The 16,457-nt window shown below is 32.5% G+C and overlaps 1 protein-coding gene across 1 annotated transcript; it reads right to left on the bottom strand.

Annotated features, from left to right (window-relative positions):
- Nucleotides 1–786: 786 nt before the first annotated feature.
- LOC128721063 (calexcitin-1) lies at nucleotides 787–14,391 on the bottom strand. The gene is made up of 6 exons (XM_053814772.1): nucleotides 14,314–14,391; nucleotides 12,857–12,909; nucleotides 12,511–12,630; nucleotides 5,985–6,061; nucleotides 4,347–4,482; nucleotides 787–3,571 (listed from the first exon to the last, which is right to left on the bottom strand). Exons 1-6 carry the CDS (start codon nucleotides 14,372–14,374, stop codon nucleotides 3,461–3,463), a joined length of 558 nt encoding a protein of 185 aa, XP_053670747.1. The 5' UTR covers nucleotides 14,375–14,391; the 3' UTR covers nucleotides 787–3,460.
- Between the last annotated feature and the right edge of the window lie 2,066 nt (nucleotides 14,392–16,457).

Here is a 16,457-nt window from a genome sequence, read left to right on the forward strand (position 1 = left end):
TATATATATATATATATATATATATATATATATATACATATATATATATGTATATATATATATATATATATATATATATATATATATATATATATATATATATATATATATATATATATATATATATATAAATAAATACATATATATATACATATATATATATATATGTATATATATATATATATATATATATATATATATATATATATATATATATATATATATATATACACACAAAAATATATATATATATGTATATATATATATATATATATATATATATATATATATATATATATATATATATATATATATATATATATATATATATATATATATAAATAAATACATATATATATATATATATATATATATATATATATATATATATATATATATATATATATATATATATATATATATATATATATATATATATATATATATATATATATATATATATATATGTATATATATATATATATATATATATATATATATATATATATATATATATATATATATATATATATATAGATATATATATTAACAAACTGGCCACATTGTTAAATAATTGCATTCATTATGCACACGATTTTGATGTAATGCAGTGTGTTTTACTTCGAAAATATTTGCATTTTAAGAGAATAAAATGTAGTTCTAGACACACAGTTCGGAATTATTTATGTCTGGGAAATAGATGATCTTTTGACAACCTTTCTCAAACCATTTTTTGTTTTTATCTATTGATAAGAAATTCTAAATCAGAATGAAACAAAACATACATCCAAATGGGAATCTTACTACCACACAACATACTCTTTTATTTATATTTTTTTCACGCTCTTGTCTGAGCCACAAAAACATTGACAGAACATTCTTTGTTTTTATTTGATAAGTTTGATAACATTCAACATTAATATAGATATTGTTTTCCGTTACAGTTTTATGGTTTTACTAAACGTTGATATTGGTTTCTTGCATCACGGCATGGCACATATTCTCTTCATCATATTGCTCTTAGTATTTATTTTACGATCAACTTGCACATACATTACACATAAATGCAATCTTGTACAAAATCACCGCATTGAACGGTAATACGACACAGATAGATTGAATTGACCGATTTTTAGTTTTAGAAAATGTAAATTGACATTTGCATGGTGTTGAAGTCGGGTGCATGAGCAATCAAACGGCTTTTGGCGATTTACCATTCGTTTTCTATCTTTCCAAACTGTTGCAATAAACAATCGTGTTGTTTTCTTGCATCATTTAAAAGGTCACAATTGTTTTCTATTGTATCTTTTTTTCTATTATGCCAAATGTGCTTGAAATATCGATGCTCGAAAATACTTCCATGTATCTTTAACGACGACAAACACGAAAGACTGCCATGGCACCCGTTTTGACTCTGTTGCTTAATGGCAACATAATTTATTATGTTATCTAAAATTGTATTTGGTTTATCTAAGAAATTTAGACACGGTCAGCATTCCAGTCGTATCAATTTCATTGGTATTTTCATGCTCTGCAGCTTTAAAGTGTCAGGAAAGTTAGTTATTTGACGCTAATTGAACACGAAAAGAGAAACAATCAAATAAGAATGCTAGGCATTGAGGAGAATAGGGAAAAAAACAGTGGCAAAGATAAACTGTTTTTTTTTTATTATTACCCTGTAGGTGAACACTAGAATACGAACTAACATTTTTCTTTCTTAAAAACTTCTGACTTCGTACGAATGTATTGTCATTATAATAATTCTATATGAATAATTATTGGTTGGAAAAGTTAGCAAAGCGCAAGAAAGATACTTTAGGGAGTTTGTTTCCGGTCAAAGATGACATAATAGTCATGTTTTGGAGTTCCGTAGTATTTTTAACAGATCGTAGCTTTATGTACGTGGAAACATACACTTTTCTTGAAGTATCAAACTCGAGTGCAACGATTTTTCTACACCACAAGATCTACCACATATGCACACCAACTACTACTAACATTGTTATCATTGGAGCATTAGGTCGGCCCATTTGCTCAGTATGAATGTTAAAATCATATGTTTGATTTCAATTTGATTGTTATTGGTTTGTTTTCCTCTACTGCTTTCACCAGGTGTCTGCGTTTATTGGGTAATAATATTAATTGAATTTTCTAAGAAGTCAGTCGCCTAAGCATTACAAAGCCACCCTTTAGGAGGAGTGTTGTAAAACTGTCAGCATCACTTTACTGCTTCATCAGAAAGGTCCTTATGTCTGTTTCTTAATAAACTCTCTAAATATAATCTTTTCAATTATCATGTTGTTTAGTAACAAATTCAATTGCCGAATTATTTTTGACAAATGCCATGTAAAAACAGGAACTAAGACCCAGGATATTTACTTTACATTCTATTTGTTTGCTGAATTTTAAGCATCAAAGAAAATGAATCGAACTAAGCACAAGATTTATTCACACTGAATTAGACATTTATTATGCATAAATGATTTATGCATAAAAGTTCAAAACAAGAGTGGGTAGAATTTTTGTTTTGTTTTTCTTCGCACATATTCCAAAGCGCCGCAGCTTGTTTATTCTACTTGTTACCTGCATTGTAGTTTTTTTGAGTCAAACATTTTTTGTCTCTTTGAGGAACAACACATTTGATCTCTCTTCTGATTTTTTTTGTATGTATGTTTGAATGATTTTATTTAAAAAAGGAGTTTGAACAATAAATCAAATTTACAAATTCGAAGGTGTGTACCTGCAAAATAATAAGAGAGTTCATTTCCAAAAAACAAGGCTAAGGAGCCAACCAGATTTCTTTCTCTTCCACCTTGCTAGTAGTCGTGTGAAGTAATGCTTTGTTTTACCATCATACTTCATTCTTTCTGAAATTGTATTTTGTTAACTAAAAGCATCCTAATAATATAATTTTCATAAACTGCATCGCTTATTAGCATTTGTGCTACGATGTGCTGTGCGCTTTTATTTGTTTGTTAAATGCTTGCCGAAGGTTACAAAAATCAGCAAGTTGAATTTTTAACCAGAAGCATCAAGAAGCAAAGCAATAGCACAAATTGAAAATTATTGAAGCAAATAATTGTGACAACTTATATCGCTAAAGAAAGGATTGGCTTTTATTTGGACTAGAGCTGTTTAGCGGCTTGCACTCTCTTTCAGAGACGGATGAAACCAGTTTTTTGATTAGATGTTATCCTTAATGCTGGTATATGCAGCCACGTTGTAGATAGAAAACAGCACATGTATTTATTTTTTTTTTCAATCTCAAACAAACCTAGTGATAGAATTTTCTTTGCTCGGGTTTCTTTTACTGCAATCCTTCCGGGTTAATGAAATCATCATTGTTATCATCAGAGATGCTTGAGACCGTATCATCAGCATCGTTATTGGCTTCGTTATCGGTTATTAGTATCCGTTCGGTTTTCCACAAGTCTCAGCCAACTTAAAGATGGCAGCTCCGTTAAAACGATGTTTTACCGAAGATGAAGTTTCCGGGTGAGGCTGGATCGTCAGATGAAAAGTAGTCGCGCCACAATTCAGCAAATTCGTCACGGTTTACCTCCACGGCTCCCTAAGCAAAACAAAAACGAAAATAATGATTAAAAAACAGGAGCTCGTGGAGTGAGAACAGAAACGAAGAAATAAAGATAAACCCTCAGTCAATAAAAATCGTGTTTAGTATCATGTTGTTTTGTACTATTTAAAGTCTTTATCATGCACTATATTTTAAAATTATTCAATGATTCAAAAGTAACATTGAACACATTAAATTATATCAACTATTGCATTCCAATTGCATTGATTACTGTACATTTCGTTTTGCAAGAATCTTAGAGGCTTGAGAATCGAAATGGGAAGAAATTTACCGTTCATTCATTGTGCTCAATACAAATTTATAACGATGCAATATTTTACATTAAAGCCGTTTAACAATGAACACGAACGCAGCTATGCAACATCAACCGGTCTCTTTCTGAACCATTAGGTTTAGCGCACACAAAAATTTTTATTGGATTGAAGTTGTTTTCAAAGTGAATCTGTAAACGAGTTTCCGATGTGCTAGAATCTCATTGCCGATGGCATTTTTCTTTAAGTTCTTCATATAAATTGCCACAAAATTGAAGTTGATAATAAGAAAATACGCCATTGATTTTTTTTTCTGAAGCCGAAGGCTCTGAAAGGAAGAATAGCTTCCCAAATTCCCGAAAAATGCAAGAAGCGACAGTCAATCAACCGTTTCGATAGAGCCATTGTTGAAAATGAAATGTGAAAACGATTAAATTATCCTTATCCTTTCCCACTGACTGCTATATTCTTGTACAGCGTACCATAAGAATGTTACAAACCTTTGACATCTTCTTGAATGCTTCTTGACACTCGTTTTTGTCGACGCCGTAGCTAGAGCAAACGATAGAAAACTCGTCCCCGTCTATGGTCCCGTCGTGCGATGCATCCTCCAAGTCGAACATGAAGTTCATATATCTATAACATATGAGTAGAGAATTGCAAGAGAAAAAGAGTGTGAGAAAGCTAGCATACACGAAGAAAAAAAAATAACCATTGGGAAGATTAGTGATTTTATTAGGCCAAAAGATGTCTTTATTGAAAACCATGACAATATTTGCACAGTTTTACAGTCAACGAACTGCCCTTGGTTTGGAACTTTTGATTACATTAAATTTCAACACGAGTATTCGAGTGACCGCTACCCATGGGCCACGTACATTAGAGATGGGAATTGGATGAAAGAGCAGAGTGATAAGAGGCTTGGCATAGGTTTGTGTGTTAATGCGGCGGCGCAAAGTTTAATTTATTTCCCCACTCTTCCGACATTTAGAGTAAAGATAATTAAACGGAAAACGCCTGAACTTCCGTGCTACGTCAATCCATTCATCTACTGCTTTGCGGTTTCATTCCTTCTACTTCTTTCTACTACTGCGTCTTACATGAAATATGAATCATTTCTCGAGATTCACAGGTATCGCTGAAATTCAAAGGAACTATAGAATTACATTTACACTCGTCTGCTGGAAGGAAGCACTCCTGTTCTCAGGATATCCGTTGCAGCAGGACCCACTTAACTTCACAGAACAATCGCACAACGACGCATAAAAGCGATGTTAGTGACAGAGTAAGTCCTCGAGCCTTGAAAATACGACTGATACTAATTGTCTCCCATACATCTTTCTATTCAAGAATTACTGGATGCCTTAGTTTTTCGGAAAATATTGGATCGTTAAACGTGGTCATAGAAAATTTCAAACCAAGCTTTGCTACTACACGGTACTATAGAGCTCTACAGTCTATTTTAAGCTTCAACAATGTAGAAATACGAATCCAAATACGTATATATGTACCATAAAAATACTATCAATACAATTAACGCCATTATGAAAAATAGCATGCAATGTGTGTGATGCTTTTAAGTGCTATAATAGCATCACACACATTGAATGCTATTATCATAAACACATGTAACCAATCCTATGGTTATTTCATCGAAATAAACTTCAATGAAAGATCTAGTTGAAACATTGCACAACCATTGTGAAAAGAGAATAAAGTATTAAAAACAAATTTTAAAACCAACAACATCAGCATAACCATATTTTTATAGCCAACTGTTAGGCGGTCCTGGAAAACGTTGTGAAGAATTCACTAACAGATTTCAGATTTCAGATTTCTTGTACCCTGAGAATTGGTGTGAAACTCATTTTATATTCACAAACAAAAACATGACATAGTTACGATACTGGATATAAGGAACACCACCATTTTTCGGTACCCACTAAAATGCAGTTTTTACAGTGTTTTCAAAACACTTTCCATTCTGTTAACAAAGCCTACCAGGAATTTATGAGTTTATTTTAATTGGAATTTGAACTTTTCAATAAACAAACTACCAGATATTTAATGGAATCATTTTCGTGTGATTTACGAAAAAATATAAAATAAAAGATATTTTTTAAAAGCTTTCTACATACCTTAGTTGCCAGTCCATAACAGTGCTGGGGTCTTTGGCATACGCATCCCACATGTTGCACCATTCATCGACGGAAACCTGAAACGGCGAAAAATAGTGGATTGGGTATTATTGTCTGTTTCTGCCCGTTTCTTTAAGGGATAATGAGCAATATGCTTCCTACCAAGATGTCACATCGATACCACGACCAGCCAACCATAAAAATCAACCATCAAAGATCTGTACCAAATGTACCAGATATTTTCGATATTTACGATATGCATCTGGCTATAGCTTCCTTCTATGTGATTAAGTTTGGCTTTCATTTGATTTCAATTGTTTTTACAATACTAGCTTAAGACATAAAGTAGGCTTTCAAATACAAAATTGATACCCTACTTGTGGTACAACTACCAGTATTGAACATGATAAGTTCAACTATAAAGAGTGGTGTAGTGGAATTTTTTGGGAATCTAGGCGATAATGTTACAGGAAATTACTGAATTTATATATATATATATATATATATATATATATATATATATATATATATATACATATATATATATATATATATATATATATATATATATATATATATATATATATATATATATATATATATATATATATATATATATATATATATATATATATATATATATATATATATATATATATATATATATATATATATATATATATATATATCTTTTATATAGACACGTATTTTCATTATAGAACTGCTAATTCGTATATGCTAGAATAACAATTTGTTAAAGTATGAATATTTGTTTATGATCTATATCATTTGCGTTTCAGCAAATTGTCATTTCTGATTTGATTATCGATATTACTTATACTTCTGCATAAAGTATGTGCCTTACTTGAACTATTATCAATGGAAAACGCCTCGAGCGTCTGCGTATGACAGAACATAATTACGCCCTGATAACAGCTCAAGCAATTTTTTTCATTTCATTTACTAGTAATAGTTTTCATTTTCTGCTTGATCCACTGGTTGCATGAAAGCACATTAGATAGGGGGAGAAGTATAGATATACAGATTGAATTGAAAAGATCCTACAAGAGCATGGTACAAGAATATATATACTCCTAATTCAATTATCCTTCGCAAATGAGAAAATTAAATTAGTCCTCTTTATCATACACTATTCCCTTCAAATTCATGACCTGCACAAGTTGCTACGATTAGAGAGTCGATAGAAGCCTATAGAGCTGTCGTAGAAGTGGTGAAAATAGTAAAGCATCCTTAAAGTTCACAAGTAGAGATTCTAAAACTAAACTTTTTGCAAAGTGGAATCGTGATGAAAACCGTTCCAATAAAGTTATGATCCTTATCATTGTTCTGTTCTGTTGATCAACAAAACCATTTCAAAGGTTTTAAAATTAACGTCGTTTTTCCTCTGCCCATGTAAGCAATGATTTTTTTTTATGCTGCCATAAAAAAAATCATTGCTTACATAGGCAAAACTTACATAGGAAAAGCTTATTCATTTTTCTATTAAAAAGTTTTTAAAAAGTATAAGACCATCTTTATATTTCCACTTATATATTATACGATTTAGATCCAATACGTATTATAATTTAAAAAATGCAATTAAATATATAAAAATGCCGATGCAAACTAAAATTTTATCTTATTTTTTATGTTTTATTATCCTTGCATTTGTTGAAAACTTTTTTATTTGAATGAAAAATAAAAATGATTCGTCTCACATATGTATTTCAAACCACGCTCTACAACTGCAAGCTCTCTGCGGATGCATAGAATTTATGTCACTCGCATTGCGCAAAAATCTGCAACCATCAGAAACATATTCGTCTAGCAGCAGCATTCCAAAAATATCGCAAACAAGCGACGGTCAATTGAACCGCTAGGGCGATGAATGTGCGTACCACTCGTGTCACGATACCGAACGCATCGTCCTTATTCGTAACCGGAACACGTGTCGACTCTCACAGCATACCCTTGACCTAAGATATACCGTTGGCACAGATTTAACGATATTAATTTAATATACTTTCTGGCAATGGTCCAATTTTGTTGGTTCGGTAGCATTTAGGACGAGTTCTTTCCCATGCCTTCGGTTGCAAGGTTTGATCAGTGGACGATAAAAAATAACTTTTCAAGCAAACGCTCAAAAATTTAATTGTAACTAAATGGTAAACGATTTCTTGAAATAACATTTAGCTGTCAGAAAAATTATTACCCTAGATTATTGATTTTCACGTGTACCGAAAAAATGCTTCCACCTCGATAAATTTCTGGTGCATGTTTCAGCAGGTCAACTATACTATGTGACGTTATACCATCTCAAATGGACGTCTCAATTTTGGAGAATACTCATTCATTCTGATGAATTTATACGGTCATCGTTCCGACCATGCATGGACAAGTTTTAAGTATACGCGAAACTAGCAAAGCCAAATACCCCATTTTCATCCAGCGACCGTTCCGTCTCATGTGCAACCATGCTGCCATTTTCAACTCAGTTATAGTGATAAGTAGTTTGTCGAAAATCACTGGTGCAGGCTGAACTAAACTGGCACATCGTCCATTATTAAATGTCAAAGCGATCGTATTATTAACTTTGGGTTCCCATAAAATATGTCCACTCGCAAAGAAAAGTTCACCAAACGCATACGTATATGTCGTTGCCTTACTGATAGCCTTTCTTATTTGTACAAGCAGAAGCCAAACTCAAGTGATTTGTTTTACTGTCTATTTCTCCGTAGGCTTTGGACTTTTAAAATACAGGCAAAGATAGCATAATGCTGTTTCTGTAAAAATTGCTTATACCATGCAAGCGCTGAACGAGCTTGATAAAATGAAGCAATAAGAATTACTGCCAGGTGATAAAGGTGCTTCCGGAGCAAATGACACAAGAGTGTAAAAAATGCAATGGCATACCGTTTCCAGTTCTAACTTTCAAAGCAGATTAAAGTTTTTTCTATGATTCCGAGAGCGGTAGATGATGATAGCTACAATACAATCAAATCGCCGTTGGAGTCAGCGCTAGTAGAGAAAGTGCAATCAGATTTATTCCGCGGCCTTGGACATTCCATTCCGTTATATCGTTCTGGCTGTGGACTTGACGATTGTGCAAGGGATTGGTGAAAATTGCTGAATTTTATTTACCCTTCTTAAGTTGCTGCATGCAAAACGTGGAATCAGGTCCGATAAAATGGTCTTGACAGGAAATTGTTCACATAAACAATTTTAATTCATTGTTCACCGTCATTGGTTTTGAATGTTTTAAAATATAGTGCATAAAATAATTATTACCGAGAGCCCATGTGTCTTCAAGGTTTATTGAAAATTTTTTGTAGATGTTGTATATTTCATTTTTGTACAATTTCTGTAGTTTTTTATAATGTATAATTTTAAAAATTCCTATTTTAATATCTTAAGAACGAGTTCTATTCAGTAATTCTGTTTAATAGGGTCGGGTAATGTGTCTAATGGACTTACTGGTACTACCTTCAATGTTGGAATGTTTAAGCAGTGTTGCTGAGCTAATTTTTCGCGAATGAAGCTCAAGACGAACGCAATGCGCCAACACTTTCATGCAGCACTTTTCGTGTAGTGGCTGGTTCTTTCAAAATCGTAAATTTATCACAAACGATTCCTTTAAAAAAACTCTGATCTCCACTCCGGCAACGTAGTCGTCGCCTATTCTCATTCTACTGCAACCCATTGCGGAAATATTGTAGAGATGATTTTACAGCGAAATGTTCAAGAGTGATTCAACCAAACGAAATGTGAGATAGATAGAGCCGAAATAATGTCAGACCAGTCCAGTTTGTATTTAAGACACTTTGTGAGCTCGTTTTACGAAAAAAAGAGCCCTGCTTCATTTATTTGATGTTTTACAATGAACATGCCATCGATTACATCCGAGCAAACGAAGCTCATATATCTGAATTTTCGAGCAAATATAATATCTGGAAAAATAATCTTACAACTATAAGCGCAAAACAAAATTATTTGTTCACTGAATGTTAATGTATTCGCAAGCCCTTGGTCTATATTTGTCTGTATTATATGATTTTAGATATTATTAAGAGTCATTGGATGCCCAACAATAAATCATTGCTCTATTTTTCGAATCTTATATTACAACGAAACGTCTTTTTGTTTTTGTATGACCAGTCTATACTATACAACATATAGAGTGCCAGAATCTTTCGAAAGATGTGTGTTTTATGCCTGCTTGATCCGAACATCTTAAATAAATAACTATTCTTATCCACATGTTTCCAAGTGTAGTGTAGTTGCTAGCGAAATATGGTATAAACAGCGAAAGGAGACAAATTACTGAACTGCAAATGTTTTTCAAAACAGGAGAAAATTAGTTTTGAAAATGCACCGAAATAATAACCACCTCACGGATTATCAAATCATCCTTGCACATGAATAATTAAGAATAATTCCCAATAATTATTTAGGATATTTGCTTGCTTAGCGATTCAGTATTCCTCACTGTTGGATTAGTAATATAGCGCTAATGACAGCCAATTGGGCAACGTATTTTTTCGATATCCAGTGGTTTTACCAGTTGAAAATGATTTTTTGCAGTCAGATGATATTAATTTAACTCAGCGTAGTAGTCATTGGCAATAGAAACTTCTGCTTCGCAATCAATTATCATCACTAGAACATCTTTTCAAATTAGCCTGCGGCAACGCACAACAACACATATTCTAATTTCACTGTGGAACAAGTGCAAAATAGCGCAATCATATGCATAGCTTTTCATGAGCGGACATCGCACGTCATTTGGCATAAAGGCTCTGAAATAATATTCATCGGTGAAACGTGGTTTCTGCAAGCAACTAAACATAAAGTGTTACATGCTATTCTGAGAGGCAAGCATACTGCATTGTGTGCCACTTTTTGTTCCACTTTGTTCTATGGGAGCTCCCTGCAACCTGCGACTAGCAACACGGAGACCATTAATCTTCACTTGTCCTCGCGGCGTCGCGTTGTTGGAATAGAAATTTGCCAAACGGTATAAGTCCACCACTGTGGCAGTGGACTGTTGCAGAGTACCGATAGGATTCACAAACGTTTAACCGACATTTACTTTCACAATCCATTTTACCGACTGTGGATCATTCAGACCACTCGTTCTTTCTCTCTCTCCCTCTATCTCGCTATCATTCTTTGAGAGTTATTACTCTTTTCTGAGGGAGTTTGCTAAACCACCCAATCCCATGAGACCACCAAGAATGGGAAATATTTATGATTCTTCCTATAATGTCATACACATCTCACACGTCAGCAAGCAAGCAGTGGCAGAAAAGAAGAATTTTGCACAATCATTGTGTCAACCATTTCCGGGATTTTCTTTTAACCGGAAAAAGATTCCATAGAGTGCAAAATCTAAGCCTCCTTCACTCGGAATACAACTGGCGGAACAGCAAACCATACCGTTAAGCAAGGGTGAAAAGGTGGCCAACAGGTTACTGACAACTAGCAAGGCTTTCAGTGTCCGAAATTCCACCAGAACGTGACTCTAATAATTTATTATTTTCGCCGTCAGTTCGTTTTGTATGACTTGCGATAAGTAGAAAAAAATGATTGTTGTATAATTTTAAACTTTCAAGTTTTCCATCAGGGATTTACTCAATCAGCAGTCCCAATTTCATTTGGCTTGTACGGCTGCATGGATTCGCCTAGACGCTTCTCCGTCTCAATAAATTCCATAAATTACAATTCCAAATTCATATACTTTTTCCACGGTTATTTTTGAGGTGCAGGTTTCAAAAGAGTCTTGTCAGGCAATCTTTATCTTAAAAATATAAATATCTACGCTAATCAATGCGTTTCATGATTTTATCATATTTTATATTATTACTTCCGCATTAACCACCATTCTTCTTGGCCCTTATAGAGACGAAACAAAGAAAATATGTTATTGTTTCATAAATCGCTCTATGTAATCTTCATGATATTTATAATATTGCTGATTTACACCTCTTTCAATTTTTAAGATTCATTCGATGAATTTTCGTGGAAAGAGATATTTTATGTATCTTCAAGCATCAGCTCATTTTTTTTTTGACATATCGAGTTTATAGCCACCACATAAATTTATTGTGCGTCAAGATGATTGTAAAAATGTATGTACTTAAAGGTTTTACCTGTATCCAGCAGCGTCAAACTGATGCAACGTTTTCTGGTGAGATAGGATAAAAATTTCCATTCGGAAATGGAAATATTCAACAGCAACTGACATAGTTCAGCTCTCTCCCATCACTTAAACCCTAACCCACAGGATTTCTTTCAAAAACAGCAATTGTGATGCCCTTAATTTTTTTAACGCACTTATCTGTTAGTTTCTTTGGTTGGCAATGTTTGATCTGTCACGAAGGTAGAAAAATCTCCTTCAAAAATTCCCCTGTTACACCACAATCCTGTTTCGCAGGTAATGTGGTCGTATCCCTGGTCCAATGTGGCTACTTTAAAATTGTACCTTAGTTAATATTCGAAAAGGAGAAGATAAACAAGTTTCGCTTACCTGACCGTCGTTGTCTTTATCCGCCTTGGAGCGCAAACCTTCCCAAATCTTAAACATGCAGTCGTGCGTTTCAACATTCTTAGGATTACCAGATGGCCAGCCGCGAAGCTCGCAGATTTTCTAGTCATACAAAGGAGTCAATGTGCAATTTCAATGAGTATATTTGTTATGAGTTTACATCTACTGTGGTATATGCATATATATATATATATATATATATATATATATATATATATATATATATATATATATATATATATATATATATATATATATATATATATATATATATATATATATATATATATATATATACTTAGTGATGTCTGAGGATCTGGTTACCTACCTCGATTGCTAGCTCAAAATCCTTCCGATCAATTTCACCGCTTTGGTTTACATCTGTGAAGAAGGCATAGTTATAACTCATTAGAATTATCAAAGTAAACGATCTACACATAAATTACTCTGACTAGATAAATTATGAGGATCTCTCTGGCAGTATTAAGATTCATTCATATATTTTCAGGTAAACTCGGATATATATTTATATATATATATATATATATATATATATATATATATATATATATATATATATATATATATATATATATATATATATATATATATATATATATATATATACATATACTGTCTATTATTTGACTAGTATCCATTAATACATGTTGCTTCTTATTGACAAGTAATTCGACACAATGTATTTTGAAAATATTTTGGTAAACCTTTGTTATTGAAAGTAGTTGCCACCGAATATGGTTTTCATACTATTGGAGCTTTTGCTTTTATAGTTGAAAACCTAACGAACCACATCTGAATGAAGCCACATATCTATCACCATGCTACTGTCGAAATCAGTCCATTCTATCTGAGCTTGCTTCTATCAATCTCTCAAGCAACGGCCAATAAATCTGTACGAGTACTTCTTAATCCTCCCGGCGCCTGGTGTCTCTAGATGAAGAAGATCCTTCCTTTTCCAGCCTCGTTTAGTTATCATGCCTTTTGTTGACCATCGTGAATTATCGGTTTGCATTGCTGTCAGAAAAACCTTGCTTTATGCAAAACTAGACACCTGCTCTTGATTTTTGGGAATCAACTGTGAGAAGAAAATACTTGTTGTTGCTACCTAAAATCCAAGATATGAACAGTATTGTTCCAAATACTTTTTCCCTTTATTTTGTATTCTTAAAATTTTGAATTCTCTTAAGATATTATTTCTATTTTTCATTGTAACCTATTCAACAGTTACTCTTAATTAACAGGATAATGCGTTAGATATTCTATTCGCCAGATGATAAAGATATTTCTGTCCGAGATCAATTCTTTTTAATTTATGTTATAGTAGCAATCCTTTAACTTCAAGATTGTGGTGAATATTTTCAAAGTGAATTGATGTTTTTGTTATAGCGATCGCATAGAATCAATGAATCAATAAGATATAGTGTGAGTGTTTTCTAGCTTTGTAAATTCTTCTAATTCCCTCATCAGGAGACGATAGTAAAGAAACTGTTCTTTATAAGAGAAGACAATCACATAACAGTTTCAAAATTTAAATTGAATTAAAAAATGGAGAATGACATTTGAACGCAAAAAAAGGTTGCGATGACATTTGCATTATGTGTTGCATCACAAAGAAAAACACAAGCAAAATATTAAATACATATCAACAGTAAACATCACGATATTTTTTTAGTGTTATTTGCTTTTATTCGTTTTTAGACGCCTAATAAAATCGATTTTACGTTGTTAAAATATTGGTCATGAAATTTTGTTCGTAGTACTTACCAAAAAACACGTTGAACACGTACAGTAACTTTTTCTTACGAAATTCCGAAATGGAAGCCATTATAGTAGTTGATATTGTGTTTAAAACTGTAGAACAAAGAAATGACGTTACTAGTCAACAAATCTATGATGGAAATGTTATTATTCATGTTTACATACATATATTTATATATATATATATATATATATATATATATATATATATATATATATATATATATATATATATATATATATATATATATATATACATGCCAGGAAGTGTGTGTATTTTAGATTATAACAAAAATGTAGACCCAACAAAAATTGTGTATGTTAAAAAATAAAATACTACCAGTATATGTCAAGTAGAATAAATATTGATAATGATTATAATAATAACAAATAAGATACCTGGGTGTACCTTGTCAGCAGTTCGTGATATTTCTGTGCTGTTTCTATAGGGCTTACAGCATCTCTCAATGACTAGGCGATCGATTAGAATTATCACTCCAAGTGGAGTTTTGGTGAAAAGTACACAATAATAACGTCTTTTCGTCCGATACTGTTGAGGATATTTTCGAACCGTTAATAGGTACGTATGGCTCCTTAAATTGGAGAAACCTCTACAACCATCAATGATGATAAATATGTTCAAAACATAATGGGCAACCTTTTTTCAAATAAAACATCTACAAAACATAATGGAGAACCTTCTTCAAATCCTGGTTCCGTGCGATGCATTTCACAATTTACCGTGAGGATATCGCTTAATTCCCATGGTGACGATGACGAATAACTCAACAGGAAAACGATCGATTTCAAACCATTTACATTGCCACACCTGACACTCGTTAAATGACGCCAAAGTGTTGCATTGAATGCTTCTTGTATGCCTAAAATTTGTCAGCTTTCATGCCATAAAAATATAATGTATATTTTCACAATCCTTGCTTTTCATAGAACAGCGACCTCTGACACAAAGAATCCATACATTGAGGATCTGATTGTATGAGCAACACAAACTCAATGATAAGTGAAATTTGAATTGACTATTTTAAAAATCCGTAATAACTACATCAAAAGTTCTTCGATTAATTCAACTCGACTACTTTTGACCTTCACGTGCTCAAACGAATTTTGCTGTTTTTGAGAAAAAAAACTCGAAGATTTATGAAACGTATTCTCGTATTATCGAAGTTTAATAAAAGTCCTGTAATTGTAAGATACTAACGAGTGTACTGAACGATTAATAATTCTATTGAAATTGATTATAATCATATAATTAATACACCATTCAACTGCCAATAAAGGTTCCAAAAATAGGTATGTTTTGCATTAGAAAATTCATATAGCATCTAAATTACGACTTCTGCGTTAGAAGAGCGAAACAAAAGCCTTGCAAATTATCCGTCTTAACATGACTCGTCCTAGTTTTGGGTTCGATAAAAACACACTCCTTTCATCCAAGAGAAGGGCAGAAAGGTTTAGTTTTCGTTAATTGTTTTAATATTTTGATAATGCTTCTGGATGCTATGGGCAAAATAATCAGTTTCGAAACAAAAGAAGCATCTTAGAAAAAATCGCCAAAATTAATTAAATTAATCGTCAAAAATTTATCAAACTATAACAGAAGGAATGGCTTTGACGATCACATTTTCCATCGACTGTGCGTCATCACCATGTCATTTGGCTGCAGCTTCATCATTCTTCTTAACGTTATTAAACTTGAAACTGCTGTTAGTCCTCCTGGTGGCTTGAGGTTAGTATGTAAGTTCTACAATTTGACACTCGTCCACAACATCATATGCACCTAAGCGCACCCAAAAAGCGTTCTTGAAGTCATGAATGTCTCATTATAAATAACTGTTTAGCCCCAACAATGTAGTCTTGTATTCACCTGCGGATAGAATTTAATTTTTTTACGGTACTTAACACAAACCGAATGATCATAAAGATAATGAAACGCTTAAATAGTTGATCACACTAAATCTCTTTTGGCCTGTTGTGCTTGAAAAATTTGTAGTCTTCCAGGGGTTATTTCATGACAGACAATGAAACCGGAAATAAGTTGACGATAAATGGTCAATTACTTTGATGACCAATATACTCAATACTGACCAACATTAATACTTATAAGAATCTGCAGATTTGATGCAAGCACA

Source organism: Anopheles nili, chromosome 2, assembly GCF_943737925.1.
Source record: "Anopheles nili chromosome 2, idAnoNiliSN_F5_01, whole genome shotgun sequence".
Lineage (NCBI taxonomy): Eukaryota > Metazoa > Arthropoda > Insecta > Diptera > Culicidae > Anopheles > Anopheles nili.